General features: G+C 37.8%; 1 protein-coding gene across 5 annotated transcripts in view; it reads left to right on the forward strand.

The window, feature by feature from the left end:
* The window catches only part of prkar1b (protein kinase, cAMP-dependent, regulatory, type I, beta), a 54143-nt gene that overhangs the window by 38566 nt on the left and 3010 nt on the right, over positions 1–12567 (forward strand). For all 5 annotated transcript variants that reach the window (XM_037978790.1, XM_037978791.1, XM_017435948.3 and 2 more), the window contains 2 exons: positions 3399–3459; positions 5734–5855. In XM_037978790.1, the coding sequence (XP_037834718.1) occupies positions 3399–3459; positions 5734–5855 (183 nt within the window). The remainder of the gene's footprint in view (positions 1–3398; positions 3460–5733; positions 5856–12567) is intronic.

Consider the following 12567-nt stretch of genomic DNA (forward strand, 5'->3'; position numbering starts at 1 on the left):
CAAACCTGTTGTTAATTATTGCTGTCAATGATTTGTAAAGCTGTCTTTACATGGTGTGGTATTCTGGCAGCATCATCAGCCAACATAATGATCATTTTCTCTTTGTGTAAATATATCTGGCGTTTCCAAGTAAAATTATGCTGATTCTCTGTTTTCGCAGGTAGTTATTCAGAAGCTTGAAAAATACACTAACACTGCTACTTTGTTCCAGTTTCTACATCTGCTTCCTTGTTCCATTTCTCTTCTCAATTTTGAAATTAAAAGTTAAGTGTAATTATCACCTGCTGCCAAAAAAGCAAAGGCGGCCCAATATTGGTTTTAACTATGTTTGTCTGTCGGTTCCCAAAATATCAACGGATGAATTTTAATGAAACTTACTGAAAGCATTCATTGGATGTTCATCTACACCTGTTTAACTTTTGAAGTCAACATAATTTAAAAAAGCTGTGACGAACAACTGACCTTCAAGAACACAAAAAATGCTATCATGCAGTCAGTTTTGCAGATATTAACCTTAATTTTTGTGTGGTAGTAGCTGAGAGTCATTCAGAACATGTAGTCTGAGCATGTTGCAATTACGCATGAGATTAAGCAAAATGTTCTTTTTAAGGTTTGATCAAGGTTTGATTTTTTTTTGGTAAATGCTGCTTTTATCTGTTCTTCACCACAACTAAATAACTGCATCACAGTATATTGTATTTTTTTAATACCACTCACACAAAGTCAAAAAAGTAGAGTGAAACACAGTCTGCCCATTGTGATATGTTGGAGCCAAGTTTTAGCAAAAATGTTGGCACAACAGTCTCTGATTTCCTGTTACTGCAGTCTGATTTCCATCTCATACACTCCTTTTCTTGCATTTACAAATTAGTTTGAAGAAGGCAGAGTAGAAAAATACCTTCAAATTTAAGCTGACTTTGCTTAAATTGTGTCTGGACTCCACCCAATTTCTCTTGGTCATTCATTCTACTTCATCGTTCTCCATGTTTGGTCTGGAAAACATAGGAAACAGTAATGCTCTGATGTTTCATGCTAAATCCAATCACCATGTCTTTTTCAGCAATCCATTTGTGAATTAAGTAACTAATATTAAAGATTCCTGCAATAAAAAAGCCTAAAAAACTAGCTGTTAAGTAAAAAAAGATGCTGCTGCATTTTTATCCACTACAGCCTTCATGTAGTTCTCTTTTTAATTCAGCTGATGTTGAAAATAATACATTTGTTGCTAAAGAGCATCTACATAACTTGTAGATACGGCTTCTTCCTCTGACTGTACCTAAATCACATTCAGTTCCAAAATATATAATATTACATTTAGATGTGGCATTATCAGAATCATTGAAACAGATTTTGTTTATATTTCAGACTATGGGCATGTTGATGGCACGCAGTTTATGTGTAATATGTTAGTGATGTTATCATGCAAAGCCAAAGCGCTGCCTGCCTCTCTTCTTATCCAGGAGTTGAACAAACAAAGTAATGCCTTTTATTTTAATAAACACACTCTCCCCATTGTGCAGCCATCAGTCATACAATACCAACCTTGTTGTGTCATCTTGGTATTTCAACAGACACAGTTACAGCCAAAGCTATTATCAAACTGACAGACTGTTGTTAGCAAACTTAAGACAAGACGAAAGGAAACAAGGAGAAATTATACCAAGAAATAAAAAGTGATGAAAGATGGTGTTAGTAGAGGTGTGGTGGTGTTTCACATTGGACAGAGTTAAAGATGATAAAGATGGGGCGTAATATACAGTTGGTTTAGTCTGGCTTTGCTCCACACCTCAGGTCTTTGATGATTCTACCTCAAAGCTAGCAAACAGACACAAAGACAGGTTTATCTTTAACCACAAAAGGAGCGACGTCATCAGTCCAATATATACATATTTTTTTATGCATGATCAATGTTCCAAGGCCCTCCCAAGTAGACAGGGAGGATTAGCACAAAACAAAAGTACAGATTTCCAGGAAAGAACAGGAAAAAATATGATGTTCACAAACTAAATAAAGGATAATTTCAAATTCAAGATATAATTTTTTTTAAAAGCATCATTTGGTTCCAATCAACCTCTGTGAACCCCTGCATTGCTGACATTACTTGGGCACACCCTGCCCTTCCTGCTGCAGTCACATAAATCAGACCATATAATGTGTTCATATGTACCCATGGTAAGCCTTTAAACTTTGGGAAAAGGTCTGTGAAAGTTGGAAGACAAGTGGGTGTGTGGGTTTCAGGATGCATGTGAAGGTATGAGGGAGTGTATGCTTTGTTCACATAAATGATCAAGTTTTGTCCCTGTTCAGACAGCAGTGAAACCTAAGTGGCAGAACTAAAAACAGACTTCATGAGCTGCCTGCACACAGACACACTCAAATCATTTATCCAGGAGGGAGGCAGAGCAAGCTAGAATTCCTTTAATCAAGTTGTTTACGATCCTGAGTTTGACATCGACTCACTTGGGAAGATTTTCTCCCCTTTTAAGACAAAATGTGAAATTATATGAAATTAGAGGCAGCAGCGGGACTCAAGCACTTGCACTGAAGACACCCCAAGCCTCAATATATCACTTCCATATGCAAAGGCAGACACAGGGCGGACAAGATCGTCTGTCCTCACTGTTTTTTCTCTTTTAATGTTTTCGCCTGCTCTAAATGGCTTTGTGCAAAGAAGGAGAAGTGCAGTTAGGTAAGGGGTCCTCTGGGTCTAGACTTGTCAGGAAGCACCTGATTTTCATGGCAAAGCCAGAAAGGGGAAAGTCCCCTGCCTGCTGGGTGGGGTGGGCCACACACACAGACACACACTTGCAATAAACATTACTACATATCTCATACATACCTCCAGAAGCATGACCCCATGAACTACACAATCTGTTAACCACAGATAATCTTGTACTGAAGCTTTGCTTTATTTGTATTTGCCAGTGAATTAGTGTTACAATTGAAGTTAGCCCTAAAGATGAATTGTGACAAATAAATTGCTTCTATTAAAGACAATAAATGATCACTGAAAAGTAACGTGTCTGCATTTTAAATACATAAAAATTAAAAAAGTAATATTTAAACAGCAGTTTGTTAATATGAAACTTTTTAGCTGCAGAACTAATCTTAATCCCAATATTGTTCAAAAGGAAGCACAATTCTTTTTTGCAAGATCCAGAAAATGAGTAACTATTTAAATATTTTTGGATGAGAATCACTGGAAGCATTTTGCTGACTGTTACTTTTGCTAATTGTTTTATGACAAAAGTGAGAGAAGAGAAAAATGTTGCATTATAAATCAAATTTACTTCTTGCCATTCCAACAATGAGTACAAGTGCAGTGTTTTGCATAATAATCACACATTTCCATGGAAACGCAGTTCTGCCATACAATTTTTATCTTATATTGTTTACAGGGTAGTACACTGAGAAAGAGAAAGATGTATGAAGAGTTCCTCAGCAAGGTCTCCATCCTCGGTAAGTGTGTGCAACATCCAGTGAAGATGCAAGAAACTGTCTATGTGGTTTTTCATCTTTGTTTCTGCATTCATAAATATGCTGAAGAATTAGTGTATAACTTGTAAAAGGTTAGAGTCCAGAGTACAGGCAGTTAAATCGATGTATATTGTAGATTAGCCGACATAAACGCAGGCACACGTTGTCACACGAGACCCATAGCTGAGTAAGGTCTGTGTTTACAGTCTTAATCTACTCACACTGTTCAAACCTAAAGCCAGTCATACTCTGCAATCTCTTTGTGTGGACAATTAAGGTATAGGGAGCTAAGCTAAGCCCCTCTTTCCCACTGGAATTTGGAAAACACCAGCCTTCACAGGCCACTAGATTTAGATGAATGGCAAATGAGATTCATTCAGACTTTCAAAATTAAGTTGCAATTGGAACTGACGTCTCGTCCTTTTCCACTTGATCGTGTGTGTGCTGTGTATAGAGTAAGGCCATGCCCTCTGTACAGAGTTATTAGCTGGGTGAGTAAACACATACACTCAATTCAGGTCTTAGGAGAATGTCTCTGAAGTCCGCTCTCTTTTCATTCACCCTCTTTCTTCTGTGGTTCCCTTTCTCAAGGCCTTGTTGAGGCCTGTGTTCAAGCATCCGCCTCCCTCATCGAAGTGCTTTATCGTTCTTGATTCCTTGTTATGTCGCTTTTTCTCTCTTCTCAGCCTCTTTGAATTGTAGGAGGAGCAGGGGGCAGCAGTGTTTTTGTTTGTCTTTGATTTTTTAGATAGCCACAAAATTGGGTGCAAGCCCCTTGATGTCATGATGTGAAGTTAAAAAAACAGCAAATGTTTGTCACTCACACACTTAAACAGGCCTCGACGTCTCAGTCAGTTCTCTCAGTGTTTACTATGTATGTAAGCGACAAGGTGATCCAAGTGGGTGCAGGCTCCATGAAGTGTGAAATGTAGGTTCTTTAGTCAAGACACTTGAGTATTATGTTACTTGCCTTGCCGTTAGGGATCAACTCAATGAGACCTGCTGTCTTTAGCTTGCAGCCAGACAGAAGACATCCATCTGGATCCGGCAGACACTGCGGCCCCACCGGAGAAGACACTGGACACCTCCAAACCAACAGACCTACCTTAGTTAATCCTTAGTACATACACAGTGATACGCACACATAAATAGACACAACAGGATCAGTTACTGAGCACATCAGGAGACAATAGATGTAGACAAAGAGATCCTGCTGTAGTTTTACACCTCTAACTCACATCTTAGTCAAATATAAACAACAAATCATCTTTTCATCTAGACTAAGCTGAGGATGAGGAGTGTTTTCACTGCAGATAAGTCACATTCCACATGTAGATGTATAGACTGGTAAGATTAGGCCATGATGATCTGCTGAAGTGTGAAAGACAGATGAGCTCACTTAGAGAAACATCTGTGTGGAGATGTGCAGTTATTAGTGGGTTCTTTTTCCTTAAATATGGGTTTTCAGTTGCTTTAAACTTTTTTGGTTGATTTTTTTTCCCCAGTAAGATGTGTAACAATTCTGTTTTGGTTTTCTGTGAAAACCAACAGCTTCTAGGAATAACTTTGGCTAACTGCTTCACTGTCTTCAATGTTGATGGATTGCTTGAAAGATTCTGGAGATCACTGAAACCCAAAAAGATACTATCATAGCTTTTGGTAGAATTCTCCTCCAGCCTATTATATATGAAATTTGTAAATTAGTTGCTGTAAATATAGTTAATTAATTAATTATGTTCAGTTTTATACTACAATACAAATAAAACATTTAATTTTATCAAGGTATTTTGAATAGACCTCTTGTTGTAACAGCAGTTAAACAAACTGCACTTTTATTAAATCTGCTTACACTGCTTTAAATTAAGTTGATCATATTCACCTTATCAGGCATCGCTAGCTTGCCTTCTATAGTTTATTCTAAGTAATTGATATCCAGCTGTCTTAAGGATAAACCATATCTCCATCACCACAACCAGCAGTCATCAGGACAGATTTAGGGCTCAATGTTAAGGTGTTTAAACTTTGTGGGCCTCCTTGAAATGAGGGAGTAGCTAAAGGATCTGAGATGTAATGATTCTTGATGAATGACTGGATTAGGCTGAAATGGTCTTTATCCCACATACTTGCTTCAAAACCATGAAACAACCTTTGTGATCATAAAATGTAAACAAATGAAAGTCTGAGCATCTCCTGTTGCACTGTTTATTGTAAATGACAGACTGTTCTTAGTGATTCATATGTGTTGTTCATTTACAGAGTCTTTGGATAAGTGGGAGCGTCTGACCGTGGCTGATGCTCTGGAGCCTGTTCAGTTTGAGGATGGAGAGAAAATTGTGGTGCAGGGGGAGCCTGGTGATGACTTCTTCATTATCACAGAGGTATTGCCTGTCATGTCACGTCAGTATGTAAGCTAATTTTCCCTAACTGTCACATTTCCTGTAAGCTGAAAGTGTTGACATATGAGACCTCAGACCTCGTATGTGTCATCAGGTGGGCGCCTGGGTTGATGTACATGTCATCATGTAGAAACGTTGGTGGGCTCCGTGACATCGGACCTGATCCGAGTTTATTGCCACCAGCGGACAGACTACCTACTAGTGTTCTCTTGCACTCAGCCACAATTCCTTTGCAAAGAATAACCCCCCTCCTCTTACACTGCAGGCTTTGTAGAACTGGGGCCCCTGGCACGGCTTCATGAAGGGCCCCCTGCCTGTCATCCTAACACACTTTTGATTAACTCCATACTTATGCAGCTTTCACAAGGGTCAAGTCAAGAGGATCTGATCTGGAGGCATTGGGGGCACAATCTGCTGCCTTTCTGTTCTTTTTTTTTGTCTTTCTTCATTTTTCAAACTTACTTACAGGTTAAAGTTTTTCTTTCTTACATTGTCACTTTCTTTGTAAATTATTTTGCCTGTCCAAGTTCTCCTGTGTCCACCAGTAGTTCTTTTTAGCAGTACTTTGTCTATGATGCCTTAGCGTTGTTAAAAACTGAAAATTTATATCCAATATGCTGAATGATGCATTAGGTTTTTTTGAAACTTCCAAATTAAGCAGCAGTAAACTCTTAAAAGCCAGTTTAACTGTGTAGAAAATGGAAAATGACACAAATATTGCAATTAGCAATGCATGACTCATCAATCAGAGGGTTGATTTGTGCAAGAAAAGAGAAAAATATTGAAAAATATGTAGAGGACTCTAGAGGAATCACACAATCAATGAGCGCACAAGATCAGAATTCAGTTGTTGTAGGCAGCTAACCCCTTTTTTAATTTGTGGTTTCACTGTGTATCTTTTTTTCCATCTGTGCTTATCACAAAGCATAGCTTTTAGACTAGACTAGCTTTTTTTCTCTTTTTTTTTTAAACAATGTTCAGCCAAGTTTTTTTTTTTTTATCAGTGTTTTATTACTGTGCATATCCGTTATTTTACCACCTACTGTACTGCACCCAGCAGCAGTTCATTTCTTTCTTTAACCTCGAGTCTCATGCAGACTGACTTTCCCAGAGCAGAGTGGACTGGGGTGGAATGTGTGTTGCCGACTTTCACACGGGGTCAGGAGATCCAGCCTCCAGGGAGGGAGACGGGAGAGACAGACAGAAAAAGAGAGAGATGAGTCAAAGAGGGCAGGGACATGTGGGTAGGGAGGAAGACCACAAAGTAAAGAGCGAGAGGAGGATTTTTGAAAGTGTGAGTAATTGCAAGATCAGCCCCCTGCACACTTACTGTCTTCTCCTCTTGTAATTTTTTCTTCATACATGTATTTGGCTTCCTCTTTTATTATTATTGCACATAAAACTGAAATGTCAGTTTCTCCTAATTTGCTTTTCATTTCTCTTCCACTTTTCATCTAAATCTGTTTCTATTCACTCTTTTTTTGTTGTTTTTACTTTTTTCTGCTGTTTGCAGAAAAGCTACTGATCCCCCCCTCCCCCCACGCACAGACACACACACACACACACACACACAATCAATAATTACATGCTGCTGATGGGGAAGATTAACAAAAGGAAGGTATAGAGACATCACTTTCTTTTCCTAGCAGGAGGAATGGGGCCTTAATGCAAAGTGACATGTTTACATTTTATTCTCACACTGTACAAACAAGCCTTTACAGGCTCTGGGGCCACAAGGACCCAATCTCACCTTCCTTAACATCAGCTCCTTCTGCTTTCTTCTTCTTTTTCTCCCTGTGGCTTATAACCTAACTCACCCCTAACTTACCCCTAGGCCATATATTCAAGGCATGCCATTTTTGCTTTGTAGTGAAAAATAAAGCTTAGATAGTAAATAAAAAACTTGCAGAAAATCAGTAAAGCAGATACTAGTTAGATATATAAAACATGCTTTATGTGTACAATTCAGATTCATAATTTGTTGAGTCACCTCTAAAATATTGGATCACAACAAAATATTTACAAATATTTTGACTCTACCGCAAACTGTTCAGTCTATAATCTGGGTCAGATATCATCTTATTTCAATCAAAAAAAATAATCAGTTTGTCTTTGCTTTTGTAATGTCTCATTTATAATGTCGGTAGTTGTTTTGGGATTAGACTGGCAGAACTGACTCAGCTGTATGTCAGCAGCCTGTGAGTATCCAGTATGTGTCCCAACAAGGACATTGTTCAGTTGAGGAAATAGTGACAAATAAACAGCTGTCACATTCAACTAAACATTCATCTAAAATGTTTTATTAAAGATATTAAAATAATATTTCATGTCATTGATTTAATTTCCAAATATTAGTTTTTTTTTTGTCCTGCTTTTAGTTGATCAAAGCATATTCTTTACTTTAAATTTTATCATCATAGGTATTAATTTATTGTACAGAGTCAGACTCTCCTTCCTGATTGACCACTGTGACTGGCTGCTGTCAGAATCATTTAGAACAAAAAAAATCAACACATGGCAAAATTTTACTAATATGATTATTATCTTGTGCTTATTTCAGTCATATCATGGTAACTTAGGACTCTAACAAATAAAAAATGTTTAAAAGTTAAGACAAAAGTATAATTTGTGCTTCTGTCAAAATGTGATTTAAATCAAGGCCAACTCACACATGTCAAGTGATTACCCTATAGCCTCTGGATGAGAGGTTTGTAAAGTCAGGTGATGGATGTTTACTATCTCATCTTACCTGCTCATATATTCACTCCCATCTCTTCCAGTCATCAGTCTAAACAGTATTTCATGATCTATCTCACATTTGTCTTTTGACCTCCCACAAACATAATCACACAGACTAGATCTGAAGGGTCCCTTTGGGTCAGAAAGAAGAGATATGCCCTGTGAATTGTCTACAGTATATCTTCTGGGGTTTGTGACAAACAGGACATGCAATTTAGCTAATGGTATTCCGGGGTGTTATCAATAACTGGGGATCAATGGTGTTATATAGGTAAAGCCATTTTTATCTGAATGAAAAAAGGCAACTGCAAGAAAAAAGTAAAGGTCCTAACTTAGTTTTACCATTTTTAGAGTGTTTTAGAGCAGCCCTCATGCAATATGTAAGAAAATAAAATTATATGGAAATGCAGTAGTGCTTAGTAAGTGATCTGTGTGTGTATGTGTGTCAGTGTTTGAATGAAATGGTGCAGACACTGCTGGTGCTGGGTGGCCCCAGGAACAGGCTATTCAGGATATCACTTTTCTCCATCTCTGTCGGTGCCCCTCTCTCTGTTTCTAAGAGCATGATGTCGTTCTAGTGAATGTCATACAAGCAAGATGTTACATTTTTTACTTGTTTCTCCAAGCTGATGCATTACACTCAGTGAGTGGTCTATTTGTTTAAGTACTGATGCATGTGAATGTGCTTTTTTTTTGGACTGTGGCTTCTGATAAAGTGTCTGTTGAGGGACAGATGAATAGTTGCGGTTTCTTTAATTGTACATATTTATTATTTCTGTGTTCCTACTGCTTGATTCTCATTCATTCATGTTCTCTGTTTGTTTTCCTCTTTATGCCTGACCTCTTCTGCTGCCTTTTGTTGTTAGCAGACCTCCACATGCTTTGTTGGGCAGGGGAAGCTTTCTAATGTTTATAAAAGAAATATCTGTGGAGCAAAACACTCCCCCTGAGGTGGTACAGTATGAGATGGTTATCTGGACCACACTGGATGAGGTCTGTTCACAAACGAACAACCTTTGTTGCGAGTGCTGCACTGTCTCACTTTTTTTGTTTGGACATGAATGAAAAGAAGGGTGTTCTACTGGTTGTAAACACAGAACTTTCAGAGCTCTGTCTACCTATTGTTACTTACTATTCACATCTTTCAGTTTGTTTTTTGTTTCCACACTGCAAAGCTAGAAATTTAGACCAAATATTGCAAAAACATGCTTAGCCAAGGTGGCTGGGTTAGTCTATAAACAATAAGAAAATGTAATAAAGTAGAATAGAAACAGACTTTGTCCTAGATTTATTAAACTGGGTAAATTAGTGTGTGGTCTCAAATTTAAACAGTGCTTATAGCGCTGGCCAGTTCTGCAGATATAGTTTTAAAATAAAATTCAAAATTAGCACTAATCAATGTAATCCAAGGAAAAAGTCTGTGCATAAAATAAAAAGTGCTTGCATTTAACAATATTCTGTATTGTCCTGTGTGTAATGAGGCAATACCTTAGCTAAGAAAATGATCTCCAGTTGGTCTGCAGGGCGTGCTGTTTGCTCGAAGTGATGTTTTGCTTCAAGGGAGAGTTGTTTAGTGTTGGTATTTTAGACCATTGAAGGAGGGCTATATTTATTTGAAGCACAATCACTTACACCATCTAACTGTCTTTCAAAGTTAGACTATTAAAAATGTTTTGAAGTGTGGCCCAATCTTTTTTATGCCACCATTCAAATGTGTAATAACCCACACTATGTATTTAACTTACAGTAGGCTGCAATTGTGTAAGATGTTAGCCTTTTTTTTCTTTGGCTCACATTTAAATTGTTCTCTTCCTATAACACATCACTTGAGATTTCAGATAAAATCTTTCACTTGATTGAGACATCAGTTACATTTCTACACAGTTCAGTTTGTCATCAAATATTTTACACCAGCATCTTAGGTGGTTAGACACACATTTACCTTCGGAAACTTCTTATAGATAGCTATAGTAGCAGTTAATAACTGCACAGTTAAGGAATTAGACTAAGAAAAAGCACACTCCACCTCTGCAGTTATCTCTTAAGACTTACGAGAAATATTTAGGATTTACCTATCAATGTACCATTTTTTGAAGCAACTTATCTGTTGGAAAACTGGTTGTAAATATGAAATGAATGAATTGTCTTTTTATGAAACTAAACATGCTCCAAAATTTTATGTTTTTGAAGTACTGCTTATTGTTAATCAACCATACTTTGCTTTGTAGGATCTTGTCCAGCTTTGTAAGCGCTATGTGCAGACAAATATGCCACAAGAGAGAAACAAATAGACAGCCCTTGGGCCATATCTGGCTCATGAGCTCATTTTGTTTGAATTAAAGAATGAATCAGTATTAAATCAAATTCAATCCAACAGAGTAATCAGTTCAGTTGTTTATGTCACATGATTATGTCCAACTTGAACACTGGTACACAGTAGCAAATGAAAACTGCTGCTAGGCCCCTGAGTGTTTAGCTCAGTAGAATGTGAGAACAGCATGGAAACTGTTATCTTTTTACAACAGCCAAAATTTCAGCAAGTAAAACAGAGTGGTCATAATTACCAACAAGATGGCTAATCAAGGCCAGCCCCACTCTGATTAGAAAATGTGTGGTGCTTGAGCAAGTTTTGTTCAGGACTCCTGAAGTAAATAAAACATACTTTCATAACGGCACCCCCAGTAATAGCTACCTGAAAAATAATTGCTCTATTTTAAAGCATTTAAGAGACCCCCCACTCCAGAGCTAAATTTACTTTGCTGTGTCATGTTGATGTGATAATTGCATCACAGCACAGTTTGTCCAGGTATTACTTGGAAAGAATTACTTGAATAGGAGCCCCCACTTCTCCACAGCTCATTTCAAGCACAAAGTGAATCACACATATCCTTTCACTAAACACAGTCTCACCTTTGTCTGACTGCATTGAGTAGCTGGCACTTTTTGGGTTCTCATTAAGCCTCATTATATTCATATTTAGCTATATTAGCTTGGTCAGCACAAGGAACAGTGAAAGCAGAAAAGGATTAGAAACACTGAGGTATTTCTGAAACAGTCAAGTCTGTTTTATTTAACAGTCCAGGACAAGCTGGGAAGTTCCCCTTCAGACAATTTTTTTACCGGCTATCAAATAGAGCAGCTCCTGAGTTCATGTAAATGTCTGGAAATCAGCAGTGAATATGCAGGCCAAACATGCATATCAAGTGCAGGTTCAATCATGTGTTTCTAAGTTATGCGGAAGATAAATCTTCCAACATTCTGTATTCTCTCACACACACATGAAGTTTGTCAACAGCTGCAACACTTGACAGCATGAAGTACTGTCATATGTTGGGCAGAGTACATGGAAATCCTTTTTCCTCCCTTATACTTTTTAGATGACTCACACACCCAAACAGCCCTGCAACAACAATCGATGGATGATAGTTTTAGTATATGTAGCTTGGCTGAGTCCCATTGCTCTCACTACAATATATCAGCTGTTGGGTTCTGCCCCAAATTTGTTCAAGTAGTTTTTACTATCATGTTTAAGAAATAACAATATCTACAATCTATCAGCTACATGTTATTAGATCAGACCTTTTTTATGAACACAAAGGTTTTCTGGGTTCATTTAGGGACTGGAAATCAATACAGTTGTTTCCATTTACTGGATGAATTCAGCTTTAGGGGATTATGTGATGGAGACACTGTTTCAGTTCAGTGTCTAATGGGCTTAGATGTTTATTACACTCTGGAGGAATTAAAGCAAAACTAATCATTTTGTCACACGCTCTTGGAATAAATGCATGTCTCAGCTCATGTATGTCCCACTCAACAGGTGTCCATCCCAAAGAAAGTGGACTAAATCCTGTGCACCTGTGTCCTTGTGAAGCAAAGGAATTTCTCCTCATCTTAATCCTCCTGATGATATTTAGTGTCTTGCTGTAACCCCCCCCCCCATCCCCCCAACCAC

This window comes from Kryptolebias marmoratus, linkage group LG12 (assembly GCF_001649575.2).
Source record: "Kryptolebias marmoratus isolate JLee-2015 linkage group LG12, ASM164957v2, whole genome shotgun sequence".
Taxonomy (NCBI): Eukaryota; Metazoa; Chordata; class Actinopteri; order Cyprinodontiformes; family Rivulidae; genus Kryptolebias; species Kryptolebias marmoratus.